The sequence below is a fragment of the Gallinula chloropus genome (genome assembly GCF_964237585.1).
Source record: "Gallinula chloropus genome assembly, chromosome: 25".
Taxonomy (NCBI): domain Eukaryota; kingdom Metazoa; phylum Chordata; class Aves; order Gruiformes; family Rallidae; genus Gallinula; species Gallinula chloropus.
Genome location: NC_140110.1, coordinates 4392565 through 4417205, shown reverse-complemented (window position 1 = coordinate 4417205; position 24641 = coordinate 4392565). Strand labels below are relative to the sequence as shown.

At 49.2% G+C, this 24641-nt stretch overlaps 3 protein-coding genes across 3 annotated transcripts; 2 read left to right on the top strand and 1 right to left on the bottom strand.

Annotated features, from left to right (window-relative positions):
- Positions 1–954: 954 nt before the first annotated feature.
- LOC311200873 (olfactory receptor 14A16-like) lies at positions 955–1881 on the top strand (the record flags this gene model as incomplete). The annotated part of the gene is made up of 1 exon (XM_084275177.1): positions 955–1881. One exon carries the CDS (start codon positions 955–957, stop codon positions 1879–1881), a length of 927 nt encoding a protein of 308 aa, XP_084131303.1.
- A 9084-nt stretch (positions 1882–10965) lies between these two features.
- Positions 10966–11892, top strand: LOC311200872 (olfactory receptor 14A16-like; the record flags this gene model as incomplete). Its single annotated transcript, XM_084275176.1, has 1 exon — positions 10966–11892. The coding sequence occupies one exon, from the start codon at positions 10966–10968 to the stop codon at positions 11890–11892; it is 927 nt and encodes a 308-aa protein (XP_084131302.1).
- An 8365-nt stretch (positions 11893–20257) lies between these two features.
- LOC311200870 (olfactory receptor 14A16-like) lies at positions 20258–21181 on the bottom strand (the record flags this gene model as incomplete). Its single annotated transcript, XM_084275174.1, has 1 exon — positions 20258–21181. The coding sequence occupies one exon, from the start codon at positions 21179–21181 to the stop codon at positions 20258–20260; it is 924 nt and encodes a 307-aa protein (XP_084131300.1).
- Positions 21182–24641: the final 3460 nt, after the last annotated feature.

The window sequence follows — 24641 nt, the reverse complement described above, 5'->3', positions numbered from 1 at the left end:
GAATGTTTCTTGCTCTTTCCCCTCCTGTTCTTGTTGCCTTTGTCCCACTGTTTCCTGGGGCTCTGGGCAAACCCAATGGTGGGGCTGGCACTGAGTGACCCTCACTTCAGGACCCCCATCTGTAGGACTGGGAATTCCAGGGGGCTCCTGCTGGGCTGCAGGAAGCCTCCCACAATGGCACTGTTCTCCCAGGGACTCTTGTGCCCCAGAGATGAGCCCCATGCAGGAGACATCTCGGAACAGAGGCCGTGGCAATGCCACTCATTAGCTGTGTGTGGGCAGCTGCACTGAGCCCTGTGTGTCCCTGGCCTGGATCGGGGAGCTGAGATCCTCCTTGGGTAGGATGAGACTGCAGAAGGGCTTTGGTGCTATGCCCTGCGAGACTGGATTCCTCAGCTCTCTGTGTGGTCCAGTTTCTGTTGGGAACAGCAGGGTGTGATCACAAAGAGTCCAGCACAGGGCAGCTGAGACCAGGGCTGATGGACAGAGCAGCTCTCCCCACTCTGAAATCAGGGGAAGGTTTCGCTGGCACTGCAGCAGCAATGTCAGGGAGTTCTGACAGAAGAAACACTCCTCAGGTACAGTGAGGAGAAAACCAAAGCTCCAAAGCTCTGCTCTGCTGTCGGGTGAAACTGGAATGACAGTGCTGAAAAGCTCATTCCTATCCACAGGGGATTTAGTCTGAGATCACACCATTCTGCTATTTGCTGACTGCTGCCAGGCAGGACTGAGTACTACAGAGCCCACAGCCAATCCTCCTCCCAGTAGTGGCACACTCAAGCCAGCACAAAGCAGACCTCCCAAAAGGGACCTGACAAAAGGCTTCCTGAATACAGAGAGTCAATCTGAGTGTATTCCATTATAATTGGAAGAGGTTTTTGTCAAAAAAGAGTTCCCTAACTTCTCATTTTGCCTTTTCCTTCTTGGACAGGTCTCCACACTTGACAGCAGCAGATGTCCAACAGCAGCAGCTCCATCAGCCAGTTCCTCCTCCTGGCCTTTGCACACACAAGGGAGCTGCAGCTCTTGCACTTCTGCCTCTTCCTGGGCATCTACCTTGCTGCTGTCCTGGGCAATGGCCTCATCATCATCACCATAGCCTGTGACCACCACGTCCACACCCCCATGTACTTCTTCCTCCTCAACCTCGCTGTTACTGACCTTGCCTACATCTCCACCACCCTTCCCCAATCCATGGCCAATTCCTTGTGGGACACCAGGGCCATTTCCTACACAGGATGTGTGGCTCAACTCTTTTTCTTCCTATTTTTGCTGTCCACAGAGTACTTTCTTCTCACTGTCATGGCCTATGACCGCTACGTTGCCATCTGCCACCCCCTGCACTACGGGACCCTCCTGGGCAGCAGAGCTTGTGTCCACATGGCAGCAGCTGCCTGGGGCAGTGGGTTTCTCAGTGCTGTTCTGCACACAGTCAACACATTTTCCCTTCCCCTCTGCCATGGCAATGCTGTTGACCAGTTCTTCTGTGAAATCCCCCAGATCCTCAAGCTCTCCTGCTCAGATGCCTACCTCTTGGAAACTGGACTCATTGTGCTTGGTATCTGTTTAGGTTTTGGGTGTTTTGTGTTCATTGTGGTGTCCTATGTGCAGATCTTCAGGGCTGTGCTGAGGATCCCCTCGCAGCAGGGACGGCACAAAGCCTTTTCCACCTGCCTCCCTCACCTGGCCGTGGTCTCCTTGTTCCTTAGCACTGCCTTCTTTGCCTACCTGAAGCCCCCCTCCATCTCCTCCCAAATTCTGGACCTGGTAGCGTCATTTCTTTACTCAGTGTTTCCACCAGCATTGAACCCCCTCATCTACAGCATGAGGAATCAGGAGCTCAAGGATGCCCTTTGGAAACTGATGACTGGATGTTTCTAAGCAGCAACAGACTTTTCATCGTCTTCTGCATATCACTGTCCATGTAACTCACATTAGGACCAGTCTCTATTTAGTAAGTTTTAGTTGTCAGAGGTTTTTGTCAGTTTCTGTTTTGTCTCAGCTGTAATAAGGTTTCACGTTCATCCCATTCCTAATGACGTATCTCCAGGTCTTGGGTGACCCTTTACATATCACTGACCATGTAACTCACTGTATGACCAATCTTTATTTTGTTCCTTCTGTAGTTGGGGTTGCTTTTGTTCCAGTTTGGCTGTGCTATAATCACAGTGTCCACGTTCATCCCATTCCTGCTGTAGTCTTGTGTGACCCTGACACTGCGTGTTGACTACAGTTTTCTAGCACATGACTGGAATGGCCATGCTTTCCATCCAGGGCAGAATGTGAATTTCTAGGATTGGTACAGATGATAGCAGAATAAATACCTTCCCCTGTACCTGCATTACTGCCAACCTGTCCCTTTCATCTTCCCCATCACTCAGGTGTTTCCACCTCTCCAGATGATAGGACCATGTGCAAGGACACCTTATAAGCAAGCTGGCTGGATGTGTGCACTTCACTTTTCTCAACAGGTTTCCACCTCCGCTCAGCTCTCTGGTTTATACTTTGAGCTTCAGAGATTTGGAAAACGTCCCATCTATCACAGAATCACAGAATCACAAGGTTGGGAGAGACCTTTGAAGATCATCAAGTCCAACCATTCCCATCCTAATATAAACCAGATCCCTAAGTACCTCATCTACCCTTTTTTTGAACACATCCAGGGATGGTGACTCAACCCCCTCCCTGGGCAGCCTGTTCCAATACCCAATCTGTCCCTGCCCTGGCACAGCTTCATGCCATTTCCCCTTGTTCTATATACACACTCTTACAGAAAGGTAAACCCTGGGAGTGGAAATTAGAACATGAAGAAGCAGAAAAGGCTTTAACTGAAGAATTAAAAACATATCAGTCACTGGGACCAGTACAGCCACGCGACCCTATCACAGTCGAATGGGGTTTTGCTGAACATGCTACTCACTGTGGTCTGTTCCAATCTGGCCCTGAGGCGCCACAAAGACCTTTATTGTTCAGCTCAACTGCATTTAAAGAAACAGAGCAGAGATACTCTGAATGGGAAAAAGGACTCTTATCTTTAGTCCCAGCAGTTAAACAAGTTGAGAAAACACATCAGGGACAACCTGTGAAAACTAGCAGACCTTTTAATTTGCTGGAAGCAGTTTTAAAGGGAACTGCTCCTCCAGAGGGAATTGCTCAAAAACCCACCATCAGAAAGTGGTCTGCTTATCTGACAGGAGTTGCAGAAAATATGCAGTTAACTGAAGGACACACTGAGGTTTCCAAATTTCAAATGCCCATAAATACAGACCCTTTAGCATTACAACAGCCTTTTAAACTTTCCCCCATTCCGGATGCACCTCCCCTCACTGAGGATACACCGACAGAAAATATTTGTTTTACAGATGCTTCAGCAACAAGAGTAAACAGTAAATGGCAATATAAGGCTGTTGCATTGGATATTACCACTGGCAAACAAGTGCTAGAGGAAGGTGAAGGCAGTGCACAAGTAGGAGAGACAAGAGCAGCTGTTTTGGCAGCACAAAATGGAGCAAAAATCATATATGTAGAATCTTACGCTGTCTGGGCTTGTGCCACACAGTGGCTCTGTCAATGGGAAACCTTGAATTGGGAAGTAAACAGATCTCCAGTATGGAGAAACAAAGACTGGCAAATATGACTAGATATAGCCAGGAAAAAACCCTTTAAGATGGGATGGGTGAAAGCTCATGCTAAAAATAATCAACCAGCCACAAAATGGAATCAAAAAGTAGATGAGCTAACTAAAATTCGGACAATCAGCTTAAATCCTGAGTGATATCGATTAAGAGAATGGTTACATCAAAACTTAGGCCACACAGGTAAAGAAGCACTTTACTTTGCTGCACAGGGTAAAGGCTGGCCTATAAACAGGAAAACTTGTGAAACTATTCTTCCAGAATGTCCTCAGTGTAGATTGAAATTGCAAGCAGATCACCCTGCTAAAGCACCACCTCTACATACCAATGAAGGGAAAACTTTATGGTCTACATGGCAAATTGATTATATTGGACCACTCAAATCCTCTGCAGGATATCAGTACATCCTTACAGGAGTAGAAGTAGTCTCTGGCTTACTTATGGCAACTAAGTGTCGGAAAGCCAACGGACGAAATACAGTGCTAGGACTATCACTTTGGTTCTGGCATCTGCCTGTTCCTGATGTTATCCAAAGGGACAATGGCTCGCATTTCTCATGTAAGGAAGTGCAAGACTGGGCAAAACAAGAAGGAATTAAATGGGTATTCCACACCCCATACTACCCTCAATCAAACGGGATGGTAGAAAGAGCTAATGGCTTATTGAAAAGGAACCTCAAGCCACATGAGGCTCAATGGGATACTCGACTTTCTAAAATACTCCATCAATTAAATAATCGTTACAGGCCTACTGGAAGCCCTGTAAGCCGAGCGTTCTTTCTAAGAACTGAGTTTAATACTGCATCTACTGGGAAAGGAGGACACTCAGCAACACTAAAGCCAGGACAACCTGTGATGGTAGGTCTACCATCTATTGGTACTGTGCCTATGACTTTAACTAAACTTTGTGGCCCACGTGCTTGGGAGGCTACAGGTAGCAGTGGTGGGAAACACAGGATTAGTGCACGATGGATTTTTCCTTCTTTTTGAAAGGGGTAACCCGTTCGGACTTTCCCCACCGAAACGAATCTGTTTTCTCTTTCAGCACTCCACAGGATGACAAATAGAAATGCTGTGTTCATGTTGCTATTGTGAATGCACAAAATAATGTCTCTCTAGCCCTTAGTTGTATCCAAGCTCAACTGGATACAATCTACAGTAGCAGCAATTATAAGAGAAGGTGAAGTGGGCACCTTACCCACAGAAATTCAAAAGGTAATTTGCGATAATGCAACTATATTTGAAAGGGAATTTCAATCCTGGTGGTACTTAGTTAATTTTACTTATGACCCCATCAACAATAAAGCCACAGCTTTTGTCTTAACAATACACAATGCTTCCGTATACACAATATACCCAATCATTGCATTAGGATTAAATTGTAATGGAGCCATACTCTATCCATTGGAACATAGAGTATGGGCCCAACGGAATGGAAACAAATGGCAAACTGTTGATGTCAGTGCATGTATTGTATGGAAACAAGAAGGATTTATATGTGAGAGTAACACCATCAAAGATCAAGACATTTGTCTTGACACTGAACAAAATGTATGTCATTTTGAAATACATCCTGATGAAACCCCTGAAACTGTACTTGTATATATTGGAAAAGGATGTGTTTGTATGAGAACTCTTTGCAACTTTAGAATGATAGAAACATTACTGTAGACACAAGTAATCACTCAAATATTTGTGTTTGTAACTTTACTAAAATTATGGGATGTGACTTTAATTATTTAGCCCCTGTAACGTCTTATCAGTTATTGCAATCTAATTATATGTTAAGTCACAATATATTGCCTACCCCCATTGGAATGAATCTTACTTTGGTGAAGAAATTACTACAACACAATGACCTGTGTCAACTGTTAGAATGTGCCCGAAACAATGGACACAAAACTCTAATTAACATTCATCATGATACCGAAGAGATACACCATGTCATGGAAAGAGTGAAGAAGGATGAAGAACATCGTTGGTGTGAAACTCTTCTTGGATGGTCACCAACAGCAACAGGACTGTTTAATTGTATGCTTCACCCCGTTGTAGTTTTACTAACTCTAACTGATATGTCTGCTACTTAAAATCATATTGTATATAAAGGTTTGATGAAACAACTAACACAAACCAAAACATACAAAGTAGTACATAACAAATAGCAATACTTCACTACCTACTTGCCATGGATCTGTAAGTGCATAAACTACCAATAATCTATTTATGGCACAGAGGCAAGAGGTGACTGTACCACCACTCTGTGAGGGTAAGATGAATTGACTATAGTCACGGGGTGGAGTGTGACAGTATGCTTCCCTCATTGCCCCCATGTTTTCCTGTTTATCCTGTTTACATGGATTGATTGATAACCATTGGTGCTGATTGTGATTCCTGCATCTGTCTCACAGTTCAGGAAGACAGGTAACAACACAATAGCCAAGGGTTATCTATGCTCATGTGCCCACCCAGGCACTGGTCAGTGTCCACCGGCATACACGGGTGGTATGTAAATATGACTATGAGCCAATCATCTCACTCCATAAATAGTGAGCAGTCCAAGAGCCCTTTGAGCTCTCCTGAGACGACAGCGGGCTGCACGTCAGGATCTCCCCTTGAAAGGGACGCCTCTCAAGGTGACTCCTCGAGGTCAAGAGAATCCTTGCTGCGACAGATCCGCAACAGATCCTGGGTAAGTGAGCTGGGAATAAGTGCACTAACATTTGTGATCTTGGCTAAGAAATAGAAAGGATTGATTGTATATATAATCCTTTAGACATAAACCCTTTAACAAGTCTGGGACTGAGACTGAATCCAGCTGCACCTGGGCTCCTCTCTGAGCAGGAGTTTAGAAACCAAGGGGATTCTTTCTGAACCTCGTGACTCAATGGGAGGGTCTCCTGATAGATTCGTCTGACCCTGTTCTCTGTGCACTAACTAATCACGATTACCTTTCCATCCAATCTTAATTACTGTCACGTTTATTACCAAACACCGTTACAGCCTTTTGTTTTATACCCATAAACATCTTATTGCCTCTCCCTTAAGAGTGAAGTGCATCCCTCTGATCTATCCCATCTGCGACAGCCGTGCAGCCCAGAGCCATCCCGAAAACTGGACCGTCCCTAAAACTGCACGTCCTGGAGCTGCCTCCTCCCACCAGCCCCTGCTTTTATGCTGAGCATGACAGAATGGGTATGGAATACCCCCTTTGGCCAGTTTGGGTCACCTGTCCTGGCTGTGTCCCATCCTTTCCCATTAGTAGGGAAATATGAACAACTGAAAAGTCCTTGATTACTTGGCAACAACTGGAAACATCAAGGTGCTATCAGCACTGCTCTCATCCTAATTCCTAAGCAGAGCATTCTATCCACTATAAGAAAAGAAATTAACTCCATCCCAACCGAAACCAGGACACTTAGGTATGCAATGGATCAAACCTGCTTCAATAAAGTTTAATTTATTGAAGAATAAATGTTTAAAGGTGAAAAGAAACACAAAGCCATCCGGGTCCCCCACTTAAACAGGCTGCTGAACAAACCCTGAGAGGTCTGAGATGGAATACTTCAAGCATGTGGAGAGTAGCCTCTTGGATTTAGTAGATGCTTGTAAGGTCACTGGAAACTGAATATCTCAACAATGTGTCCTTAGCCAATAGGAGAATACGTGCTTGTGAGGTCATACTGACAGATCTGGAGCAGGCTGTGGACAGTGGAGGTTGCTGTGAGGTCACTGATTCCGGAACTGTTGACAGGACAAGAGAAGGCAGATGGTCTGTGTTGTGATGTCAGTGGTTCCCAGGTAGCTGATAGGTCAGACAAAGCCCAGAACTTGTGTAGAGAGTATCATTACTCCCTGAATGGTTGATAGGCTGGGAAAAGACCAATAGGCTGTGTGGGTTCTGAGGAAATATCTCTAGCCTGAGTCTAGGACCAGGCTTATAGGTCCTTCTGAGGCTACTGGTAGCTGGATGTATGATTGGCCAGGAACTGACAGATATCTTAGGAATGTCCTTGTGATGTCAGTGGTGCCAAAAGACCTGACAAGCCAGGAATGGGGACATGTCAGTGGGAGATGCTGTGATATCACCTTGGCCTGAGTGGTGGACAGGCCAGGAGTGTGCACCTTACTTGTGCATTTATTACACTGCACTGCACACCCAGTGACACCAGAGTTGGATAATGAGAAGCATTAGATCTTAAAACAACGGGACCAGATCTTAGAGCACCTTCCCCCCTCCCTTCTTGCAGACTTCAGTTTAGTCAGGATTTTGCTCCCTTCTTCCCCCCCATTGTGGCATGGGAGGGGCAGGGACTGGGAGATGGGGGCTTTGGTCAGTCCCTTGCAAGTTGGTTTCCTTCTTGGCTGGGGGGGGTCATTCATTCCTCACACCCTTCCCCTGCTGCACCGTGGGGTCCCACCCAGGGCAGACAGTCCTCCACGACCTTCTCCAACGTGAGTCCTTTCCCACAGGGCTTCAGCTCTTCCCCAGCTGCCCCACCGTGGGTCACTGCTATGGGTGCAGTCATCAGTCACAGTGTCTCTCAGTCCCAGTCCCCCATGGGGTCACCAGCCTCCCCCCAGCAAAACTGCTCTGGAACAAATCTCTCCCTTGCTCATCTCTGTGTCTCTGTCTCTCTCCATGGGCTGCCAGTGCTGGCAGGGGCTGGCTCCAACGTGGGTCACAGCATCTCCTGTGTGTCTGCACCTGCTCCATCCAGCGTGGGGACTCTCCACGGGCTGCAGGTGGGGTCTGGGCTTTTTCCCTGGGCTGCGGTGGGACACCCGCTCCACCATGGGTTTCTCCCCAGGCTGCAGGGGCATCTTTCACTCGGGCACATTGGGCACATCCTCCCCCCTCTTCCCGGCCTTGGTGTCTGCACAGCTCGTTCCATCTTCTCACTCCCTTCTCTGGTGGAAAAAGGCAGCTGCTTGTGTTTATGTTTTCCTAAATGTGATTCCCAGAGGCGCTGTGACCATCACTGATGGGCTTGGCCTTGGTCAGCAGTGACTCTGCCCTTGGATCAACCAATGTTTGCTCTGCAGGGCCTGCAGAGAACTTCCAGCTGCTTCTTGCAGGAGCCACCTCTGCAGCCCCCATCCTCTCCCAGCACCCAGCTACGCCAGACTGCAACAATAACTGACCTTCCTATGTATCTGAATAACAATGTTCTGGGAGAGAATCTCCTCTGGAAGCTGACCCCCTTCACACGCTGCTTGGCCGTAGCAGGCAGCTGAGGAGAGAGATTTCACGGTTATTAAACTGTGTCAAGTTGAACTGCTGTTTGTTGTCAGAGAAATCTGTCTGTGCCTGTGAGCACAGATGATGCCAGGAAAAGTGTTGGGAGTCCCAGGAGGGCAGTGAGGGAACTGCTGGGCTTGGGGAAGAGCAAGGTTCTCCATGCAGGGTTGGATCTCAAGAGACTGCTTTTCCTGCCTGTCCAGATCTCCTTAGCAGACCCATATCGATCACAGAATGCTGCTGACACTTCTTCTATCAACTGAGCCATGACAGACAATACCCATGACTAAAAAAACGTCCTGCATGGGAAATTCCGTTGAAACCTGTATCACTAAGGACCCAACTGAAATCCAAGTAGTTGTAGGAGTTTTGATCTCTTTAATGAAAATGACCTGAAGAGCCATGCTTGTAAGGGCTTTCTGGATATTAATGGGCCCCATGGTGTCTTTTCTTCTGAGTCCCCAGACCTCAGATACCAAGAGGAGAGTGAAGAAACCTCTCAAGAAGTCCAAGTCAGGAGTAATGCCCAAAGTACCTTGAAGCACTAACAGGCCCCACTGGGAGCCATTCCTGACAAAGCCTCCCCATGGGCTCGTTAGAGCAGAGAACTGGAGGCCATGAGGACAAACCCAGGCAAAGCACAGGCAGCTCTGATGCTGAGGACACCCTGGCTTGGTCTTATGAAGCAGAAATGCCAAGTGCTGACCCCAGGCCCTGGGCAGGGACATCCAGAGAATGTCAGAGATGAGATCATAGAACGATCCCCATGAGGCCTGAGGCACCAGGAGGGAGCCTACAAGAACTGGTCTTCTCCTGTTGAGCTAAGCCAGGCTCCTGCGATGGGGGGAGCTCATGACAACCCGGCAGCACTGCAGAGAGACAGCTCTGCCCAGGAGCAGCTCCTCTGCCAAGCACACAGGGCTGGGGACACTGCCTGTAGGCACCGAGGGGAGACCTGTGAGGCTGAGAGAGCTGATGGGTGCTGAGAGCTCACTGGAGGAGAAATCTGCACAGCCTCTGCCTGGTATGTCTGTGGGTGCAGGGCAATGCAGGTTCTGTTCCTGGAGGGATCTCCTAAAGCTGGGACATGGGACAGTTGTGGGGTCTGTCAGGAGGACAGGTTCTCTATAGGACCTGAAAGTGCTGCCTGGAAAGGATGTCCTTCTGCCCCATCAGAGGGACAGGGCAGGACAGCTGTCTTCTCCTGGGCATGGCTGCATTCGCCCTGTGGAAAGAAGCGGTGGATGTAAAGTCTGACGCATGGAAATATGGTGCAGGGTCCTTGTCCCAGAGAGAAGAACCCTCTGAGTGCCTGTCCTTCCAGCCTCCTGTGGAATATTCCTCGCCGTTTCCTCTCCTGTTCTTGTTGCCTTTCTCCCACCGTTTCCTGGGCTTCTGGGCAAATCCAATATTGGGGCTGGCACTGAGCTAACCCTGACTTCAGAACCCCCCATCTGTAGGACTGAGGTTTTCCAGGCAGCTCCTGCTGGGCTGCAGCTGCCCCCCACAATGGCACCGCTCTCCCAGGGACTCTTGTGCCCAGGAGAGGAGCCCCATGCAGGAGACATCTCGGCACAGAGGCCGTGGCAATGCCACTCATCACCTGTGTGTGGGCAGCTGCACTGAGCCCTGTGTGTCCCTGGCTGGGAACAGGGAGCTGAGATCCGCCTTGGGTAGGATGAGACTGCAGGAGGGCTTTGGAGCTCTGCCCTGCGAGACTGGATTCCTCAGCTCTCAGTCAGGAGAAAACCAAAGCTCCAAAGCTCTGCTCTGCCCTCGGGTGAAACTGGAGTGACAGTGCTGAAAAGCTCATTCCTATCCACAGGGGATTTAGTCTGAGATCACACCATCCTTCTATTTACTGACTGCTGCCAGGCAGGACTGAGTTCTTGAGAGCCCACAGCCAGCCCTCCTCCCAGCAGTGGCACACTCAAGCCAGCACAAAGCAGACCTGCCAAAAGGGACCTGACAAAAGTCTTCCTGAATACAGGGAGTCAATGTGAATTGGAAACTGTTTCCCTCAAAGAATCGTTCCCTAACTTCTCAATACATTTTTCCACCTTGGACAGGTCTCCACACTTGACAGCAGCAGATGTCCAACAGCAGCAGCTCCATCAGCCAGTTCCTCCTCCTGCCCTTTGCAGACACACGGGAGCTGCAGCTCCTGCACTTCTGGCTCTTCCTGGGCATCTACCTGGCTGCTCTCCTGGGCAATGGCCTCATCATCATCACCATAGCCTGTGACCACCACCTCCACACCCCCATGTACTTCTTCCTCCTCAACCTCTCTCTTACTGACCTTGGCTGCATCTCCACCACCATTCCCAAAGCCATGGCCAATTCCTTGTGGGACACCGGGGCCATTTCCTACACAGGATGTGTGGCTCAACTCTTTTTCTTTGTATTTTTGATTGTCACAGAGTACTGTCTTCTCACTGTCATGGCCTATGACCGCTACGTTGCCATCTGCCACCCCCTGCACTACGGGACCCTCCTGGGCAGCAGAGCTTGTGTCCACATGGCAGCAGCTGCCTGGGGCAGTGGGTTTTTCACTGCTGTGCTGCACACAGCCAATACATTTTCACTGCCCCTCTGCCATGGCAATGCTGTTGACCAGTTCTTCTGTGAAATCCCCCTGATCCTCAAGCTCTCCTGCTCAGATGCCTACCTCAGGGAAATATGGGTCATTGTAGTCAGTGTTTGTTTAGATTTTGGGTGTTTTGTGTTCATTGTGGTGTCCTATGTGCAGATCTTCAGGGCTGTGCTGAGGATCCCCTCGCAGCAGGGACGGCACAAAGCCTTTTCCACCTGCCTCCCTCACCTGGCTGTGGTCTCCCTGTTTCTCAGCACTGCTGTGTTTGCCAACCTGAAGCCCCCCTCCATCTCCTCCCTATTTCTGGACCTGGTATTGTCATTTCTGTACTCGGTGTTTCCATCAGCAGTGAACCCCCTCATCTACAGCTTGAGGAACCAGGAGCTCAAGGATGCCCTGTGGAAACTGAGGACTGGATGTTTCTAAGCAGTGACAAACTGCTCATCTGTTTCTGCTGTCGCTGGCCATGGAACACACATTAGGATCAGCCTGTATTTTGAAGGGTTTGTTTCCTTCTGTTTTCTCTGTGCTGTAATGACATGGTGGATGTTCATCCCATTCCTAATGTAGTACCCCCTGGTCTTTTGTGATGCAGCCACTTTGTGATGTCGAGCTGTGCTCTCTTTGCATCATGTGTGCCTGGAAGGGTGCACAGTTTTTTCTTTACTTTTCTCCTGGAATTTCTAAAAAATTATTAGAATATTTTCATTGGCTGAATCACTTGACTACTTGTCTGAAATGGCAATGCTTTCCCACCATGACAGAACCAGAATTTCCTGGAAGTCTACCACAGAATCATAGAACCACTTAGGTTGGAAGAGATCTTTAATATAGTCGAGTCCACAACCAGACCCTAACCCTGTCTAGTCCATCTCTAGACCATGTCCTCAAGCACAACATCTACACACCTTTTCAATACCTCTAGGGATGGTGAGTCCACCACTTCCTTGGGCAGCCTCTTCCAATACTTCACTACCCTTTCAGTAAAGAAATTCCTCCTTATATCTAACTAAAATCTCCCATGGTGCATTCTGACACCATTTTTTCTTATCCCATCCCTGTCTATTGAGATAAGAAACTGAACCCCAACACCCTACACCCTCCTTGCAGGTAGTGTAGAGAGGGATAAGGTCTCTGCTCAGTCTCCTTTTCTTAAGACTAAAAAGCCCCAGTTCCCTCAGCCACTCCTCACAGGACTTGTGCTCCACACCCTTCTCCAGCTTGGTTGCCCTTCTCTGGACACGGTCCAGCATCTCAACGTCCTTCTTTTAGTGAGGGGTAAAAAACTGGACACAGTACTCAAGGTGCATCCTCACCAGAGCTGAGTACAACAGAACAATCACTTTCCTACTACTGCTGGTTACACTACTCCTTATACAAGGCAAGATGCTGTTGGCCTTCTTGGCCACCTGGGCACAGTGCTGGCTCATGTTCATCTGCCTGTCCACTAACATCCCCAGATCCTTTTCCTCCAGGCAGCTCTCCAGCCTCTCTGCCACAGGCCTGTAGCATTGCCTGGGGGGATTGTGACCAAAGTGCACCTGGCCTTGTTGAACTCCTTAAAACTGGCCTCTGCCCATGGATCCAGTCTGTCCAGGTCTCTCTGCAGAGCCTTCCTGCCTTCCAGCAGGGTGACCTGCCACCAGCTGGATTTAACTCTGTTCACCACAACTCTCTGGCCTTCATCCAACTTCTAACCCAGCAAAGAGTATACCCATCTAATCCATGAGTGGCCAGTTTCTCCTGCAGGATGCTGTGGGAGACAGTGATGAAGGATTTACTGAAGTCCAGGTAGATCACATCCACAGCCGTCCCCTCCTCCACTAAGCAGGTCACCTTGTCATAGAGGGAGATCAGCTTCCTCAAGCACAATCTGCCTTTCCTAAAGCCATGCTTACACGGCCTCACCCCTGAGTGTCCTGCATGTGCTGCATGATGGTACTCAAGATGATTAGTTCCATCCCCTTCCCCAGCGCTGAGGTCAGGCTGACAGGCCTGTAGTTCCCTTAATCCTCCTTCTGGTCTTTCTTTCTGTCACATTTGCCAGTTTCCAGTCTGGTGGAACCACCCTGCTCAGCCAGGACTCTGCTCCCTGGAGATTTCCATTACTTTCTAATATACTCTCTTCTTTCTTGCCACCCTGGTATTGGCGCCTGTTCTCAATGGGCAGTTTCATTTCTGCTTTCTACAGTAGTCAGGTTCATTGTCAGAATTCCCCTTGGGATAGATTCTCCAGCTGCTCGGGGTATTGGAAGACAGGCATTTGGGGCTCTACCAGCATACACCTACAAACTGCTAAATGACAGCAAGAGATCCCTAACAAAAGTGTCAGGGATGAAAGATTCTCCTGGCCTGAAACCTGCCTAGGCAGATCACTGGCAGCTCCAGTACCTTATGGCTCAGAGTGTTCAGAGACAAAAGAAGGGTCCTAACATTGCTTGATGTCATTTCTGGCTATACCAGTGTCCACCTTTGAACCTGCTAAATGCCCAGCAATACATCCCAAACTAAAGGTGTGAGGGATGAAAGATGTTCATGGCCTTACATATCCCCAGGTATCCCACTAACAGCTCCAGGAACATGGGGGTCAGGGCTTTTGTAGCCATGGGAGTGGATGTAACTCTGCCCAACATAATTTTCCAGCTTCAACAGTGTCCACCTGTGACACTGCTCAATGTCCAGCACCAGCTCCATGGCAAAAGGTGCGAGGGTGGAAAAAGGTTTCTGGCCTGAAACCTCCCCAGGTAGCCCACTAACAGCCCCATTAACCTTGGGGCTCAGGACATTCCTAGCCACAGAAACAGTCCTAAAAATGTCATTTTCAGGCTGTACCATCATCCACTCTCAAACATGCTAGATGTCCAGCAATAGAGGCCCAGGTTCTTTAGCACCTATTGCTGTCATTTGGTTAAAAGTACAGAAAGTTAGAGAGCCATCTGTGAGCACATGTGAACCTTTAGTGAAATGGAGATTCCCTTCAGAGAGACCTTGAGAAATTTTGGGATTTGATGACCAGGAACATCAGGAAGATTTCCAAACAGAAGAGACCTTCTCCTCCTGCCCATATTTTCTATGCGGCTGGAATTAATTCTCATGTTGGTGGCCCCAATAGTTCTGGTGTTTGGATTTGTAAGCCATAAAGTCTAAATAAATATGTTTGTTTCTTGCTGAGCAGTGCTTGCACAGCATCAAGGGCTTTTTTCTAGTTCTGCTGCAGAAATGAGTCAACTGGGAGTGCACAAGTGCCTGGAAGGGCACAGGAGTGAGCCCACCATTGTGTTGCACTTGTTGTCTACAAAGGTGGCCTAAATTTGGGAGGAATACATTTGACTTTCTTTCTAGCAGCCAGTGTGGTGTCACGTGTGGGTGTTCAGATGAGAGCAGTGCTGGTAACAGGGAGGCTGTAGTTGTGTCCAAGCAATCAGACTTTTCTGTTGTTCATACTCCACTACTAATGGGAAGCTGGGGGGGACCCAGGGAGCTGGGAGGGGACACAGCCAGGACAGGTGACCCAAACTGCCCAAAAAAGCATATTCCTTTCAAATTGCACCATGATCAGCATAAAGGAGTGTGGTGGGGGCAGAAGAACTCAGCTCCAGGACACACGTGTTTTTGGGATGGCTGTGAGCTGTGCGGCCAGAGCTGTGGGTTCAGTAAGAAACTGCACTGTGCATCACCAGTTGCGTGTATTTTGCTACAAAGTTCTGTTGTTGTTGTTTCTCTCTCTTCTGTCCCAGTAAACTGTCCTTATCCCAGCCCACAAGGTTTAGGGCTTTTTCATTTCCATTTCCCTTCCTTTCCCCCCACCCCCAATTCCCCCTACACACACCCCCTCTTAGAGAGAGAGAGAGAGCGGCTGCGTGGTGCTCGGCTCTGGGCTGGGGTGAAACCATGAGAAAAGGTTCCAGCATAACACCCCCACATCAAGGCAGCTCAGACATGATGGGTGGAGAACCAGCCACAAGGAGAAGAATTTGGGCCTTGCAGGGGCTGCCATAGCAGTCAGAGGTGCTGAACAGGGATGTGGCCATGAGCGCATTGGCCTGCACTGGGAGGAGCGTGGCTGCACAGACAAGGGCCTTTCTGGTCCATCTGGCCTCAGCACTGGTGATGCCACCTCTGGAGCAGTCAGTCCCAGTGTGGGGCTTCCCAGTCTGGAGGAATGAGGAGGAACATGTTTGTGGTCAGGGAAAGGCTGCCAAGAGACCTGGGCTTCTTTAGCCTGGGGAAGGGGAGACTGGGGGAAGCCCTCGTTGTGCTATGTGAAAAGAACAGAAGAAAGGAAGTCCATGTGAACTGATGGCTCTAAAGGCCAGGGTGGACATGAGGATAAAGAAATGTCATTCTGAGGGCAGTGCTGTGGTGCAAGCAGTCACTGGGAGGAAGTGTGGATGAGCTGGTGGCTTTGTGTTTGTGGGAACAGCTGGTGAGGACACAAAGACAGCAGTACAGGCAGGGACATCATTAGGTGACAATGAGGTGGGAAAGCGTGTTGCATCCCTGCAGCCTACAAAGAACCAGGTACAGGGGTGAGGCCGTGTGGTGTGGGCTGTGGTGCAGATGGCCAAGGGTGCCAGCCAGGATGAAAGGGCCTGATAGAAATGAGATCTTTGCCCCCTTGGCTATGGCTGATGTCCCTGCCACAGAAGCTTCAGTGAAGACACATTATCCTCATGGCCATGGAGCATGGTTGCCCCTTTGCACCCACCCCAGAGGAGGCCACCGTGTGTCATACCCCTGTCCTTCCCTTGGTGTCAAACTCCCCACATCCCAAGGAAGAGCCCTGAGATACAGGTGAGGGTCAGGATCTCCCTGCCCAGCGGCTGGGGGTCAGTGCTTGGCATTTCTGTTTCATCAGACCAAGCCAGGGTGTCCTCAGCATCAGAGCTGCCTGTGCTTTGCCTGTGTTTGTCCTCATGGCCTCCAGTTGTCTGCTCTAATGAGCCCCTGGGGAGGCTTTGTCAGTAATGGCTCCCAGTGGGGCCTGTTAGTGCTTCAAGGTAATTTGGGCATTACTCCTGACTTCAACTTCTTGAGAAGTTTCTTCAGTGTCCTCTTGGTATCTGAGGTCTGTGGACTCAGAAGAAAAGACACCATGGGGCTCATTAACATCCAGAAAGCCCTTACAAACATGGCTCTTCAAGTCACTTTCATTCAAAAATCTCAAAACTTCTACAACTAATTGGATTTCAGTTGGGTCCTTAGTGATGAAGATGTCAAAGCGATTTCCCATGGAGGAAATTTTTCCAGTCTCAGGTATTTTCTGTCATGGCTCAGTTAATAGAAGAAGTGACAGCAGCATTCTGTGATGGACATGGGTGTGCTAAGGAGATCTGGACAGGCAGGAAAAGCAGTCCCTTGAGATCCAACCCTGCATGGAGAACCTTGCTCTTCCCCAAGCCCAGCAGTTCCCTCCCTGGCCTCCTGGGACTCCCAACACTTTTCCTGGCATCATCTGTGCTCACAGGCAGGGACAGATTTCTCTGACAACAAACAGCAGTTCAACATGATCCAGTTTAATAACCATGAAATCTCTCTCCTCAGCTGCTGCTACGGCCAAGCAGCGTGTGAAGGGGGTCAGCTTTACTGGTGCTCCCAGTGCACAACCTGGGGAGGTTTCAGGCCAGGGAGATCCTTCATCTCTTGCAACTTGTGCTGGGTGCTCTTGCTGGGTAGTTAGAATTTTTGAAACTTTTTCTGGTAGAACTGGAAAACTACCTCAAGCACAGTTAGTGGGATAGCTGTGGAGGTTTCAGGTCAGGAATATCTTCAAGCCCTCGCTCCTTCTCTTTGACACCTGTTGCTGGAGGTTTAGCAGTTTTAGAGGTTGTTGCTGGTAGATTGAAAGCTGATGTCAGGCACTCTTAGGACCGTTGCCTTGGCTAGGAATGCCCTGAGCCTCAAAGTTTCCTGCACTGCTAGTCTACTACCTGGGGAGGTTTCAGGCCACAAACCTTTTCCAGACCTCACATCAATTTGTTTGGGAGCTGTTACTGGACATTTATCAGTTTCACAGGTGGACGCTTGTAGAGCCTGACAATGAAGTTAAACAATATTAGGACCGCTCCCTTGGCTAGGAAAGCCCTGAGCCCCAAGGTTACTGGTGCTGCCTGCAGACTCCCTGGGGACATTTCACGGAAGAAATTTCATTCCTCCCTCACAACTTTTGTTTGGGGCTCTTACTGGACGTTTGGCATTTTCGAAGTTGGACGCTGGCAGAGCCCGGAAATGACATCAGACACTCTTAGGACTGTTCCCTCAGCTACGAAAGCTCTGAGCTCCAGAGGGCTGCTTTTGCTCTACCTACCAGGGGAGGTTTTCAGGCTCACAAGATACTGTAGCTCACAAACCTTTTGTTTGGAAGTTATTGCTGGACGTTTTCCACTTCTTGAATGTGGACACTGGTAGGGCCGGAAAATGATGTCTGGTATTACAGGACCATTCCCTTGGCTGGGAATGCTCTTCCCCACAAGGTTCCTGGGGCTGCTTGTGGGCTACCTGGGGAGGTTTCAGCCCAGGAAAATCACTCATCCTTCATGGATTTATTTGGGAGCTATTGATGTATGTTTAGAAATATTGAAGGGGGAACCTAGTAGAACCCAAAAATGACGTGAGCCATTCTTAGGACCATTCTCTTGGCTAGGAATGCCCTGACCCCCATGGTTACTGGGCTGCTAGTGGGCTACCTGGGGAGATTTCAGCCAGGAAGGTTTTACAGCCCTTGCAACTTTTGTTTGCGACCTACAATAAAGGTGGGAGATTCTCTCTGTCCCTCCTTTTGTTATTGTACTTAAAGAATTGAAAAAATTGAATCTATTAAAAATTGTAAAGTATTAACAATAGAATCTCCCACCTTTATTGGGTCAGAAGGAACCACTATGACAGAGGATGAAGAAAAGGCTGAGGTACTTAATGCCATTTTTGTTTCAGTCCCTAGCAGCATGACAATTGTCTCCTGATAGTCAGACCCCTGAGTGGGAAGATGGGGATGGGAAGTAGACCGAAGCACCCATCATCCAAGGGGAATTGGTTACTGACCTGCTCAGCTGCTTAGATGTGCACAGGTCTATAGGTCCAGATGGGATACACCCAAAGGCACTGAGGGAGCCGGCAGAAGTGCTCCCCAAGCCACTTTCCCTTATTTACCAGCAGTCCTGGCTGACTGGGGTGGTTCTGCCTGACTGCAAACTGGCACATGTGACACCCATGTACAAGAAGGGCCAGAAGGAGGACACAGGGAACTACAGGCCTGTCAGCCTGACCTCAGTGATGAGAAAGGGGATGTAACTAATCATCTTGAGTACCATCATGCAGCACATGCAGGACACTCTGGCCATCAGTCCCAGTCAGCATGGGTTCAGGATATTCATGTTGTGCTTGAAGAAGCTGATCTCCTTCTATTGCAGGGTGACCTGCTTAGTGGATGAGGGGAAGGCTGTGGACGTGATCTACCTAGTGTTCAGTAATCCTTCATCACTGTGCTGGGGCCCATCCTCTTTAACGTCTTTATTAATGATCTGGATGAGGGGATTTATTGCAATCTCATTAAGTTTGCAAATGACACCCAATTGTGTGGGAGTGTTGATCTGCTGGCAGGCAGGAAGGCTCTGCAGAGCGACCTGGACAGGCTGGATCAATGGGCAGAGCCCAGTTTTATGGGGTTCAACAAGGCCAAGAGCTGAGTCATGCACTTTGGTCACAATCACCCCAGTCAACGCTACAGGCCTGGGGCAGAGTGGCTGGGGAGCTGCCTGGAGGACAAAGATCTGGGGATGTTAGTGGACAGGCAGATGAACATGAGCCAGCGCTGTGCCCAGCTGTTCAAGAAGGGCAATGGCATCCGGGCCTCTATAAGGAGGTGTCACCAGCATAGGGAATAGTGTGACCAGCAGGGGTAGGGAAGTGATTGTTCCATTATACTCAGCTCTGATGAGGACACACCTTGAGTACCGTGTCCAGTTTTTTGCCCCTCACTACAAGAAGGATGTTGAGATGCTGGAGTGTGTCCAGAGAAGGGCAATGAATCTGGAGAAGTGTTTGAGCACAAGTCCTATGCTCATCAGCTGAGGGAACTGGGGCTTTTAAAGTCTTAACAAAGGGAGGCTGAGGAGAGAACTTATCTCTGTCTACAGCTACCTGCAGGGAGGGTGTAGGGTGGTGGGGGTCAGTTTCTTATCTCAGATAGACACGGATAGAATAAGAGGAAATAGTTTCAAACTGCAAAAGGAGAAATTTAGGTTAGATATCAGGAAAAATTTCTTTACTCAAAGCCTTGTCAAGTGTTGGAACAGGCTGCCCAGGGAAGTGGTGGACTCACCATCCCTGGAGACATTTAAAAAACATCTAGATATTGTGCTTGAAGACAGGGTCTAGAGGTGGAGTGGGCAGTGTTAGGCTGTGGTTGGGAGAGATTCTATGATTCTATGGAAAAGTTCCAGTAAATTCCTGTTCCATCATGGTGGGAAAGGTTTGCCAATTCTGATAATTAGTCGACAGATTCAGGTGATGAAAATGTTCTTGTAAATTTTTTATAAATGCCAGGAGAAACATAATAAAACAAAAACTGTGCATGTTTCAAGGTAAACATGATGCAAAGGCAGCACAGCTCATCATTACACAGGACGTGATTCATACAAGACCGCTGGATACTGCATTAGGAATGGGATGAACAGGCACCATGTTATTACAACTTGGACAACATAGAAGGAAAAAACAATACTAAATAGAGATCAGTCCTAATGTGAGTTCCATGGACAGCGACAGCAGAAACAGATGAGCAGTTTCTTGCTGCTTAGAAACATCCAGTCATCAGTTTCCACAGGGCATCCTTGAGCTCCTGGTTCCTCATGCTGTAGATGAGGGGGTTCACTGCTGGTGGAAACACTGAGTAAAGAAATGACGCTAACAGGTCCAGAAATGGGGAAGAGAAGGAGGGGGGCTTCAGGTAGGCAAACAAAGCAGTGCTGACAAACAGGGAGACCACAGTCAGGCGAGGGAGGCAGGTGGAAAAGGATTTGTGCCGTCCCTGCTGCGAGGGGATCCTCAGCACAGCCCTGAAGATCTGCACATAGGACACCACAATGAACACAAAACACCCAAAACCTAAACAGACACTGACCACAATGAGTCCAGTTTCCCTGAGGTAGGCATCTGAGCAGGAGATCTTGAGGATCTGGGGGATTTCACAGAAGAACTGGTCAACAGCATTGCCATGGCAGAGGGGCAGTGAAAATGTATTGGCTGTGTGCAGCACAGCACTGAGAAACCCACTGGCCCAGGCAGCTGCTGCCATGTTGACACAAGCTCTGCTGCCCAGGAGGGTCCCGTAATGCAGGGGGTGGCAGATGGCAACGTAGCGGTCATAGGCCATGACAGTGAGAAGACAGAACTCTGTTGCGAACAAAAACACAAAGAAGAAGAGTTGAGCCACACATCCTGTGTAGAAAATGGCCCTGGTGTCCCACAAGGAATTAGACATGGATTTGGGAACAGTGGTGGAGAGGCAGCCAAGGTCAGCAACAGAGAGGCTGAGGAGGAAGAAGTACATGGGGGTGTAGAGATGGTGGTCACAGGCTATGGTGATGATGATGAGGCCATTGCCCAGGAGAGCAGCCAGGTAGATGCCCAGGCAGAGCCAGAAGTGCAGGAGCTGCAGCTCCTGTGTGTCTGCAAAGGGCAGGAGGAGGAACTGGCTGATGGAGCTGCTGTTGGACATCTGCTGCTGTCAAGTGTGGAGACCTGTCCAAGGAGGAAAAGACACAGTGAGAAGTGATGGAACTCTTCTTTTAGGAAAACGTCTTCTAATTCTTATGGAATGCCCTCTGGATTCAAGAAGACTTTTGTCAGGTCCCTTTTGGGAGGTCTGCTTTGTGCTGGCTTGAGCGTGTCACTGCTGGGAGGAGGGTCAGCTGTGGGCTCTGGAGAACTCAGTCCTGCCTGGCAGCAGTCAGTAAATAGAAGGATGGTGTGATCTCAGACTAAATGCCCTGTGGATTGGAATGAGCTTTTCAGCACTGTCACTCCAGTTTCATCCTAGGGCAGAGCAGAGCTTTGGTAATGGTGGGACAAAGGCAGCAAGGACAGGAAGGGAAACAGCAAGAAACAGTCCAGCCAGGGCTGGAAGGACAGGGACAGACAGACAGGTACTCGCAGGTTTCTCAGACTGAAAACGTGGAAGTCTTGTCTCAGAGTCTGTGCTGGGTGGCAGAAACCAGGGGGTTGTTGTGGGAAAGTATCAGCACGCTGGGTGATGTCAGGGAGGTACCAAATCCCTACTGCCAGGGCATTGCTGGGAGCAGCTCACTCTTCCTCCTTGCCAGTGTCTCTGCTGCCTGGAGCTGTCCCTGCAGCTGCTTCTCTCTGTCCATATCACCTCCTGCTCTGTGCTCACAGACCTCATCCAACCTGCCCTGCGCTCAGCTCTGCTCTGCAGACCCCTGCTGGCATCAGGGCACTGCCCTGGGAACCTCTGTGTGTGCAGGCCTCAGGAGATCCTCTGATGTGGACATTCTTGAGGGGAGAAATTAGTTCTAATATACCACAGTCAGCACAGCCCACAGGAGAGGAAAAGTCAAAGCAAAGACTCTACCTACAGGAAAACGCTTCCTTGATGTTGTTCCTCAAAGTCCCTTTGCAATTTCTCAAGGATCAGTTGGAGCTGGGAGCAAAGCTGACCCAGGCAGCACTTTATTACTGCAGAACAACTTACACTCCTCTTCCCTGGGTCACTCCTTCAACCCACAGGTCCTTCTCTATCACTGAGGAAAGCCCAGCAGGCAGGCTGAGTGCTGACCCTGGCAGCAGCAGAGTCCCTGCCCCAGCACACAGCCCCCAGAGCGCAGGGACCCTGCTTACAAGGACAGCCCTGGGCACCCCTGGGTGCACATGCTGCTTCACACCTCTGCAGCCATGCCCAGGAGAAGACAGCTGTCCTGCCCTGTCCCTCTGATGGGGCAGAAGGGCATCCCTTCCAGGCAGCACTTTCTGGTCCTATACAGAACCTGTCCTCCTGACACACCCCACACACTGCCCCATGTCCCAGCCTTAGGAAATCACTCCAGGAACAGAACCTGCATTGCCCTGCACCCACAGACATACCAGGCAGAGGCTGTGCAGATTTCTCCTCCAGTGAGCTCTCAGCATCCATCAGCTCTCTCAGCCTCACAGGTCTCCCCTCGGTGCCTACAGGCAGTGTCCCCAGCCCTGTGTGCTTGGCAGAGGAGCTGCTCCTGGGCAGAGCTGTCTCTCCGCAGTGCTGCCGGGTTGCCATGAGCTCCCTCCATCGCAGGAGTCCATCCCAGCTCAGCAGGAGAAGACCAGTTCTTCTAGGGTTGCTCCTGGTGCCTCAGGCCTCATGGGGATCATTCTATGACCTCATCTCTCAGATCATTTTGCCTGGGAGCAGAATGATCAGGACAGGGAGAAATCATGCAGGGAGAAAGCACAGGGGGAGGTCATGCAGCTGTTACTCTCACTGGCAATACAGACTTGACACCAACAATAAAATCAATCTAATTCAGTACTCAATCCAAAGAGAGCAGAGAAATGAGAAAAAAAAAATAGATAAATAAAATTTTAAACACCAACCTATGACCCTCCCTTCTTATCCCAGGGTCCACTCTTTAACTCTCTCTTCTCTCCGACTGAGTGGCACTGGGGGACAGGGATTGGGGGTTGGGATCTGTTCATCGTCTCAGCTGCTCCTTCCTGGTCAGGGGGAGGACTCCTCACTGTCTCCCCATGCTCCAGCATTGGGTCCTACCCACAGGAGACAGTCCTCCATGAACCCCTCCAACGTGAGTCCTTCCCACATGGCTTCAGGTCATCACAGATTGCTCCAGCGTGGGTCCTCCACCTGCTCCAGCACAGGCTTCCTATGAGGTCACAGCCTCCTTCAGTGTCCTCACATGCTCAACCTTGGGGACTTCTACAGGCTGCAGGTAGAATCACTGTTTCACATCATCCAGCATGGGCTGTGGGGGAACAGCCTCATTCACCATGGGCTTCTCCACGGGCTGCAGGGGAATCTCTGCAATGAGGCTTGGAGGACCTTCTCCCCCTACATCACCAACCTTGTTCTCTGCAACATCCCTTACACTTTCTCACTCCTTTGTCTGGTGGCAAAAAGCAGCTGCTGGTTTTTATTTCCCTTCTTAAAAATACTGTCACAGTGTTGTGATTCACAGTGCTCTGCTCCCCACAGCCAATACATTGTCACTGCCCCTCTGCAAGGGCAATGCCTGTGACCAGTTCTTCTGAGAAATCTCTCAGATCCTCAAGCTCTCTCGCTCACAGTGCTACCTCAGTGAAATTGTAATCAGAGCATGTCTAGGTTTTGGGTGTTTTGTGTTCATTGTGGTGTCCTATGTGCAGATCTTCAGGGCTGTGCTGAGGGTCTCCTTGCAGCAGGGACAGCACAAAGCCTTTTCCACGTGTCTCCTTCACCTGACTGTTCCTCATCACTGCTGTGTTCACCTACCTGAAGCTTCTCTCCATCATTTGCACCTGGTAGTGACAATTTTTACTCAGTGTTTCCTCCAGAATTAAAATTTCCCATCTGCAGCATGAGGAACCAGGAGCTCAATGATGCCTTTTGGAAAGTGATGACTGGATGTCTCGAAGCAGCAACAAACTGCTCACTCTGCGTATCACTGGCCATGTAACTCACGTTAGGACCAGTCTGTATTTAGTAGGGCTTTTAACTGTTGGGATTAGGGATTTTTTTCCCCTCCTAGTTTGTCTAAGCTTTAATAACACGGAGCAGCTTCATCCCATTGCTAATGCAGTATCTCCTGGTCTTGTGTGACCCAGACACTGCGTAATGATGGGCTGTACTCTCTTCCCATCATCTCTGCCTGGAAAAGGGCACAACCTTTTCTTGCTTTTTTTTCCCCCTGACATTTATAAAATTTTCACAAGCACATTTCCAACAGCAGAACCACTCAACTATGTTTCTGACATGACAGTGCTTTCCCACCATGACAGAACAGGAATTTCCTGGAACTGTACCACAGAATCATAGAATCACTTAGGTTGGAAGAGGCCTTTACGATCGAGTGCAACCAAACCTACTCCTGCCTAGTCCACCTCTAGGCCATGTCCTCAAGCACAACATCTATAGGAACCTTTTAAATCCCTCCAGGGATGGTGACTCCACCACTTTCCTGGGCAGCCTG